At 44.9% G+C, this 9,204-nt stretch overlaps 1 protein-coding gene across 1 annotated transcript; it reads right to left on the minus strand.

Moving 5' to 3' along the window:
• Nucleotides 1-5,705: 5,705 nt before the first annotated feature.
• Nucleotides 5,706-8,794, minus strand: Fam71b (family with sequence similarity 71 member B). Its single transcript, XM_038329072.1, has 2 exons — nt 8,168-8,794; nt 5,706-6,848 (listed from the first exon to the last, which is right to left on the minus strand). Exons 1-2 carry the CDS (start codon nt 8,792-8,794, stop codon nt 5,706-5,708), a joined length of 1,770 nt encoding a protein of 589 aa, XP_038185000.1.
• Between the last annotated feature and the right edge of the window lie 410 nt (nt 8,795-9,204).

Consider the following 9,204-nt stretch of genomic DNA (forward strand, 5'->3'; position numbering starts at 1 on the left):
TGCAATGGTAGGTCTTCTGTTCTGCTTTCACGGGCCCCTGAGGCCCTGTTCGTTTTTCCCAGTTTGCTCCGGTTATCCCAGTCTCATCATGTCCATCACTTTCTCTCTCGGTTCACTGATTATTCCCTCTTCCTTATTTAATCCACCGTGGAGCCCAACCACAGCTTTTTTTTTTTTTAGCTATGAAGTTTGATTAATTTTTAAACTCTACGTGTGTGTATGTGCACACGTTAGGTAGGTGCAGGAAAGCAAATGTGGGTTCCCTGCAAGAGCCGTGACTTTCTTCGCTACTTAGCAGATCTCCTCAGCCCCTCGCACTGCTGATGTATCTCCAGTTCTAAAGCTTCCACTTGATTCTCATTTTCATATTTGGTTTCTTTGCTGGGGGTTTCTAGTTTATCATTTGTCTCAAGAACTTCCCCAATTGCTTTGTCAAGGATGCTTTAAAATACATGTCAGACAATTCTGACTTCTCTGTCATTGAGGCATTCGGTAGATCTTTTCTTCGTCTATCCACAGGTCTTTCTACTTCTTGGTTAAGATATGGTATTTTTGGTTAAGATAGGAAATTATTGCACTATATTATGATACTGTGGATTTTATTTATACGTTATTTTAATGCACTTCTTATGACATTATCCTAATAGGAGATGGGAGAGACCTCCTTTTTACCGCTGCACAAATCTACACCTCAACCCTCTCAATGATGTAACCTTTTAATATAGTTTTTGTCATTTTGTAGCGACCCCCAACCATAAAATTATTTTTGTTGCTATTTCATAAATAATTTTGCTACTGTTATGAATTGTAATGTAAATATTTGTGTTTTCTGAAAGGGTCATTTGAACCCAAAAGGTTTATGACCCATATGTTGAGAAGTGCTGCTTTTGTATAAATGTACATCTGTCCTCCATGTAGTGCCCTCAGAGGTCAGAAAAGGGTGTTGCACCCACCGGAACTGGAGTCACAGATGGTTGTGAGATGCTGTGTGAAGTGCTGAGAATTAGATCCCGGGTCAGCTTCAAGAACAAGCGCTCTTAAAGCTATTTTTCCAGCTGTAACACATTTACTCTTCAGAGAAGGCCCCGAGGTGTCCCTAGAAACCCCAATTCACCATACAAACAATATAAGCACACATGGGTTCCACAATTTTTCCCCAAGTTAAATTTTTATCATCTTTTGTTTAATATTTGATTTCATGTAGAATTATGAGTTTACCATTTGTTTAAAAATTAAGTAACAAGGCAGCTCTGTAGTAATATTTCATTTTATAATGTTTGAATTTTATAATTTTATATATGATATAGCATATCTTTAAACTTTTGGACTTCATTGTGTTGTATATATAATTTATATAGTTAATTAGGATACATATATGTTATTGTGAAATATTCTGTTTCCTTTTGAGTTTTATGAATTAATCCCAGGACTTCATTCATTCATGCTAGGCAAGTGCTATTCCTCTGAGCTTTATTCCCAGACCCATCTTGTCCTGTATAAATATATTGAAATAGTTTCCATGTCTTCATATTGTGACCACTCCTTTTTAATATCAATGAAATTTTTATTTTATATTTATGAGAGACCTATTTCCAAATAGTGTGTTTTGTCATAAAGCTCTCTTCAACATATATAAAGTGGACAAGCTTACCTGGGTACATCCTCTTGCCTAAGAAATAGGATGTTTGCCACTGCTGAAAACTTCAGCGTGTGCCTCTCACATCACATATCCCTGCTTTTACCTCTGAAAACTGTCTCTTCCCTGAATTTTGTGTTCACCATTTCTTAGCTTTTCTATATGCTTTCAGCAAATACACGCTTCCAAGCTTGGTCTATTCTTGCTTTCTATTTTATTTATTTATTTATTTTTTTTTTTGGTTTTTCGAGACAGGGTTTCTCTGTAGCTTTTTTAGAGCCTGTCCTGGAACTAGCTCTTGTAGACCAGGCTGGCCTCGAACTCACAGAGATCCGCCTGCCTCTGCCTCCCGAGTGCTGGGATTAAAGACGTGCGCCACCACCGCCCGGCTTGCTTTCTATTTTATAATGCATTTATTTTATGTATGTGGGTGTTTGGCCTGCGTGTTTGTCTACCACATGCATGCCTGGTGCCTGCAGAGGTCAGAAGAGGGCAGATCACCTGGAACTGGAGTTACAGATGGTTATGAGCTGCCATGTGGGTGGTGGGAATTGAACCCGAGTCTTCTGAAAGAGCAGCCAGTGCTCTTAACCAGCTGGGCCATCTCTCTAGCCTCTGCTCTTGTTTCAACTGTTCTACAAATGGAATCCCCGATAATCGTTCTGTCTGAATTTTATTAGTCCATGTTATATAAAATTCATTCATGCTAGCAGGCGTAGCTGATGTTTGTTTTCACTGTCAAAAATAGGGCCCTGCAGCCATATATCACAGTTTATGTGCTTTCCTGTTTGATGAATATTTGGGCTCTATCCAGGGTCTTGTTAATACAGAGTGTCTTTCTACGAGCATTTTTCTGGCTTGCTTCTGATAAGTGTTTCTCAGAGTTTCTCCAAAGTGTGTAGACATCAGAGAAAGGAGAACGGTTAACATCTCCTAGACCAGGGACAACAAGCTTTCTTCTCTAAAGGGTAAGATGGTAAATATTTAAACCCTGAGGGCTGTCAAATCTCTGTGCAGCAGCTCAAATCTTCCATTTTAACTGCACAGACAACACTGGCTACCCCCGTGTTCAAATCAAACATTATTATTCAGGGCCGGAGAGATGGACTCGGTCAGTAGAGGGCTTGCTGCACTCGCATGAGGACCTGAGTTTGGATCCCCAACAAACACATGAATTCCTAGGTGCCCAGACAGGGAGATCCCTCAAGTTCATTGGCCAGCTGCTAGTCTAGCTGAACATATGCGCTTCAGTTTCAGTGAGACACACTGTCTCACTGTGTGAGGAAGATTGAGGAAGACATCAAACTTTAGCCCCCACACACATGCACACGTGTGTTCACACTTACACAGACACATGCGCACACAAACGTGGTTCACCCTCCTGGTTTCCTGGCTCTCTCCTTTCCCCTTCCCCTTCTCCTCACGTGGCTCAGGGTCAGAGTCACTCTGGACTCTCCCAGATGTCTCTCCCTCTCACTATGCTTTCGCTCACATCTACGCCTTCTCCTCTACCACCCCTAGGAGCAGTCATGTCCTTTTTTCTTGCTTTTTTTCATTCAGTCTGCAAGATTTGGTCATCGGAACATGGCCTGCAGATCCTAATGTAGACGAAACCTTTTTAACTCTTTCTGCATTCTGCCCAAAGTCTCTTAGGAGACTTCAGATATATAGATTTAAAATGGGTACACAAATAAAAATTTTGCAAAAAAATAATTCTTAAGCAAATTTCCTTTAGTTGTGGGTAGGTATGGTGTGTTGATGGAGAAATTGCCCTCAAAGGCTCATGCATTTGGACATTCTGTCTCTTCTTGGCAGTGCTGTTTGGGAAGCACTGTCATGGAACTTTTTTTTTTTTTCTCATGGTTTATTTTTTTTTATATTTAAAAATTTCCATCTCCTTCCCTCCTTCTCCCCCCTCCCTCCGCTCCTCCTCCCCCTTCCCTCCCCTCCTTCTCCCCCTTCCCTCCCCTTCCCTCCACCCATACCTCCCCTCCCTCCCTCTCAAGGCCAAGGAGCCATCAGGGTTCCCCACTCTATGCTAAGTCCAAGGTCCTCCCAACTCCCCCCAGGTCCAGGAAGGTGATCGACCAAGCTGAGAAGGCTCCCACAGAGCCCGTCCATGCAGAAGAATCAGAGCCCAGCGCCAATGTCCTTTGCTTCTCAGTCAGCCCCCGCTGTTGGCCACATTCAGAGAGACGGGTTTGGTCGCATGATCCATCAGTCCCATTCCAACTGGAGTTGGTGATCTCCCTTTAGTTCTGTCCCACCGTCTCCATGAGTGAACTCACCCCTCACGTTCCTGACTTTCTCCCTCATGTTCTCGCTCCTTCTGCTCCTCATCAGGACCTTGGGAGCTCAGTCCAGTGCTCCAATGTGGAGCTCAGTCACCTTCCCCATCTGTCGCCAGCTGGAGGTTCCCTCACGGTCCTGACTTTCTTTCTCATGTTCTCCCTCCTTCTGCTCCTCATCAGGACCTTGGGAGCTCAGTCCGGTGCTCCAATGTGGGGCTCTGTCATTTTCTTCATCTATCGTCAGGTGGAGGAACTTTTAAGAGGTAGATACTTGCCAGAGAAAGTTCATCACTTGGCGTAGGATTTTAAGCTTTAACAGCCATGCCTCATTCTCTGCTCTCCCTCTCCTTGCTTCCCGTGTGTGGATGAAAGATGTGATTCTGTGCCTTCCTTGCCCTTATGGACTGACTGTCCCTCTGGAAAGGTAAGCCTAGACAAACTCTCCATAAGCTGGACTTAGCCATGGCCTTTCATCGTAGCAGCACAGGAGTGACAAATACAGCGTGTTAAACCAAACTAAGGATGTGTGAAAAGCCTTCTGGAAACCCATGGGTTTGTAAGGTCATTTCAAAAGGTTAACTTTAAAAGGGATTCATGGGTAGCTCACAACCGCCTGAAACTCCATCTAGGAGGATTTGATGCCTCTAGCAGCCAAGTACACCTGTACACATATGCACATACCCACACGTAGACACACATGATTTAGACTAATGAAAACAGATCTCTAAAACGTCAGATCTTTACCGAGTATTTGATACTTCAGGATATGGAATATTTCCAGCATTTTTCAGACTTGGCCAATACTTTGATTTTATGATGAGCATTGCTCATAAATACATACTACAGAATGATAGAAGTAAGTTCAGGGCTGTTTCAGAAATTGTGGGAAACCGGTCCTGATTCCAAGCCTACATGCATTTAACCGTTTTTTATAACTCTTACCAGCCATTCAAATATCATTCGGAAATCATGCATGCTCACACAGGGCAGTCAGAGGTAGAAAACAAAGGTCTTTATTTTCTGTAATTAAACCATTGTTTTTATGACAGCAGAAGCCTGTTGTAAAAACACTTCAGTGACTTACAGTGACTTTTAACCTGAGAGGTGTTCCAGATACCTTTGACTGGCACACTGTGCCAGTGTGCGCATTATGTAGTGTGTGGATTGTGTGTTCAGAGCCAAGGCTGCTCCAACAAAGTCATCTCTGCTTCGTTATTCTCATTTTGAATTTTTTGTTTTTTGCAAGCTGAGAAAGCTTTAACTGTTGCAAGTTATTTTGTTTGTTTGCCGCCCTGCCTTTAGGATTCGTACACATAGTTTAAGACGCTTTTAGTTCACAGATTTCCCTGTGCCAATTGCCTGGTAAGGTCACTGCATCTTCTTGCCCTGTCCTCCCTCAAATATGGAATAGACTGAATGTTCCCACTCACAAATGGCCTTTTGGGAAGGAGGGGAGAATGGGTACAAAGTTCCCCCAGAGGTCGATGGCCTGTACTTAGGGAACCAAAAACAGAAAGGGGTTAATGCTGTTGCTTCAGCCTTGGCTCACTTGGACCTGTGGGTGGGCGGCTCTACCTCACCAGAGCAGTGAATGTCACAGAAGCCACTGTGAAGTCACTGCCAGAGTATATGACACAGAAGTGCAAACAGAAGACAGAATTCTTTTTGAGTTATGTGACCTTTATTATTGAAGCTGCCTTTAGGGAAGCTGGAATTGTCCCACTGGGGCTGCTCTCCTGAGCCCTGGTCTCTGTTGCAGCTTCCTACTCTGGATCTTATTAAATGGATTTGGCTTCGAAGATGATCCTCTCCGTTGTCTCGGTTACCATACCGCTGAACTCTAACTCCTTGCCTTTCTCCATTTTCGTCTCTATGTTGTGCTTCTCCACCGTCTTTGTCACATCTACCCCTCTATCACATGAGGGGACCCCTGGTTTTGAAGTAGGTCGTATTAGAAAGCTCCTCAAAAAAGAGCCAATCTTACTGGACTTCTTACTCACAGACACTGAGCTAGCTGTGGATCGGCTCTTCCTGGGTTTGCGAGCAGTCCTGGACTCACTCTTGTGAGAGGAGCCATGTCTCTTGCCCCTTAAGCTGCTGTGCCCTTTTCCTTTTTTGTCTTCTCTTGTTTTCCCATGGCCAGATACGGAGGACCGGTGGGAAGATGATTTCCGGGTCTTGTCCTTGCCTGAGGTTCGGTGACTTGCCCCTGTCCTGTGGTGATGGGATCTTTTCCGGCTGGCATTTCTGTCCTTTTCTCGTCTCTCCCGTTTTTCCTTCCGGGGTTCAGAGCCAGTGTGTGGAACCTTCTGGCTTCCATCCCTTTCACACATGTAGCCTTCACTCTGCAGGGTTGACACAAGCGGAGCTTCAGGTTTGTCTGCAGCAGGCCCTGCATCAGGCTCCTTGGTTGTCATAGTGCCTGCAAACGCCATACTCAGGTTGCTGTCTTGGGTAATACTGACAGTTCCAGCTGCGGAAGTGGACTCCGAGGAGGAACTAGCAGCTCCTGCCAAGACTACGTCTATAACGTCTGAGGATATGTTTGCAACAGCTGCCAGGGCCTTGCTGGATCCGCTTCCTCCTGAATCTTTGCTGGCTGTTCCTGCCAGAGCTGCAGCTACCTGTCCTGAGGCTGGAGACTTGGTGGTTGCCGTGCTTACAGCATCAGAGGCAGAGCTTGTAGCTGTCCCCACTTTTGCCACCCCTGCTAAGGAGCCTGTTGTTACTCCTCCAGCCACTGTGCCAGCTGCTGCCCCGGCTGCTACCCCTTTAGCACCTCGAGTACCAACGACTGCAGAGGCTATAGTAGCTGGTCGCGTCCCTTCTCCTCCTGCAAAGGCAGCAGAGGTGACTCCTGACACATCTCGGAGCTTTTGACGCCCAGAATCCTGATCCCCTTCTCCATGGATCTCTGAGCCCTGTGTCAAGGGGAGAATAGACAGTGAAATTGAGGTGACAGGCCAGAATGCTCAGTTCCTATCTCACTCCAGAGCTCAGTAACCCAGGGACTTCTTATTGAAATTGTCATATCTGAATTCCCATTTATTACAAGATCCCTCCCATTGCACTTCAGTCAGTGGCCCCTCAGTTTCACGTGGGCAATTCTAGGGCAAGAAGAAACACTACTTTAGAATGTGTTTTCCACATTTTGTGTTTGTGTTTTGTGTTTGTCTTTGCAGGGCACAGCTCTACAAATGGAATTGTTTGTTGGGTGAGGGATACACTAGCCACATATTGATGGTCTTGAAACCAGTTGTGCAAGTACACACATGGGGACTGTGCTTATTTTTTTAAAAAATATATAATAGGTACAGGGTGACAGATTATGGCTCAGGGAAGGATATGTTTCTGAGAACATTTAGTTCTGGAGAACTAAAAACATTCTACACTAAAAAGCTGGTCTCAGATTAGTGGTCACCAGGACCTGGGAGGGCTACTGGGGAGCAGGAATGTAGAGAATGTGGCTAATAGATACAGTTAGGTAAGAGGAGTAACTTCCTGTGGCTTATGTTCCCGAAGGATAACTATGATTGGCAACCATTAATCTTATCTCAATAACAAATCAAGAGGATTCTCCCTATTCCTAGCACAAGGAAATGATCAATACCTGGGGTGATAGACATGCCAGCCAGCCAGGTTTCATCACTACATATTAAATACAAGTATCAATGGCACACTGCAACATATCAATATGTACAATTAATACATATCAATTAAAATTAAAAATGTAATTTGATCAGGTGTGATAGCACCTGTCATCAATCTCAGCACGAGAGGCTGAGGCAGGAGCCAATTTAAGGCCAGCCTAAGCTACATGGTGGGTGAGTTCCAGGCCATGATGGGATACATCTTGAGATCTTGCATCCAAAAGAAGAGAATATATATAATATATCCCCTTCATTTTATATATTATATGACATTCCATATCATAGGAGGCTGAGTTGGTATATAAAGAGTTTAAGACTGAGCCATCAGGAAGTTGTAAGATTCACCTACAGTCTTGTATATGAGGCAGAATAATTGATAATTCAGGCCCCTGACATTAAGCCTTATAAGACATTTTGGAGAAGTAGTTCAACTTCCCAGAGTGATAGTTAAGTCCCTAGTGGTGGCACAGGATCCTTTCAAATATAACACATTTCCCAGGTGGGCCTAAACAGGCACCTTTGTCTCTATGGAACCTGCTCTGAGATGTTCCCCAAATCTCCCCAGCTTATTTAAGTCTTTAGAAACTTACCAGTAGGCTTTTGGTCTCAGGGCTAGTTGCGTCACCAGTGTGAAGTGTGGGGCCACTGCTGCAACTGTCGGTTGGTGGCCTCAGGAGATAGACGAGCTTTTCCCAATAGCAAAAGAGGTCTTCTCGAGCATCAGAAGAGGGACACAGCTGCAGGTAAAAAGTCCGGCCTGTGGCAAGTTTCAGGCGCAGCTGCTGTTTCTCACGATCGTGAATGGAGATCTTTACAAACTTCAAAGGAAGCAGCCTGGTGAGCTCTAATGTCTTTAAAGGCTTGCGACCTCTCCCCTTGATGAACCGGGCCCGTCTGGCATGTTCTTCACAGACTTTAGCTGGTCGGGCCAGCAGCATGACATCAGGTAGTGGGAGGACCGGGCTGGTGGATGCGATGCATACAGTCACCATGCGGACGCGGTTGTGAACATCAATCACCTCTCCTTTTTTGCTAATCTGGATAAAGTCACTCTCAAACATCGGTGCATACTTGAAAATATCATACTCTCCTCCCTTGTACAGTTGTCGCTGTAGGTTTCCCATGGAGGTGTTGAACACGCCCATGGATCGGTAGCTGTGGGCAGTGTAATAAGGTAACAGACACTCACTGCTCATAGTTCTCTTCATTCCAGGCATCGCTGCCAGCCACAAATCGTGTCCCCAAGAGAGGGAGGGAGGGAAGGCAATTGCCCATCTCCCAGCAAGATTTCTGCCCACATCTCCTCACACCTCCACAGTTATCCCCAGCTGTCCTTTGTGACCTGTCACCAGCACACACCCCTTTGTCCTGGTGTCCAAGCAGTCACCCCTCAAAGCCAGATCAGCAGCCTCCTCCGACCCCAGCCACACCACCACCTTCAGAGGGCGCGGGCTACACCTGGCCAGAGTATATATGTGGATGTGCTGGACATTTTTAAAAATCAGACTGTTGGATGCTTAGGACATAAGCCATTCTGCCGTTGTCCACATCTAAGATGTTCATCTCTAGCTCTGGTGTTGGTCTTGTTACAGACACTCCAGTAAGGACCATCTTCCTGTGAACACAT

This window comes from Arvicola amphibius, chromosome 4 (genome assembly GCF_903992535.2).
Source record: "Arvicola amphibius chromosome 4, mArvAmp1.2, whole genome shotgun sequence".
Classification (NCBI taxonomy): Eukaryota; Metazoa; Chordata; class Mammalia; order Rodentia; family Cricetidae; genus Arvicola; species Arvicola amphibius.

Excerpts from the sequence above, each read along its gene's own strand:
- Fam71b (XM_038329072.1), bottom strand. The coding sequence starts at position 8,794 with ATGCCTGGAATGAAGAGAACTATGAGCAGTGAGTGTCTGTTACCTTAT. Across the intron at positions 6,849-8,167 it reads CTGAGACCAAAAGCCTACTG|GGCTCAGAGATCCATGGAGA; the intron begins GTAAGTTTCTAA and ends CCCTTGACACAG.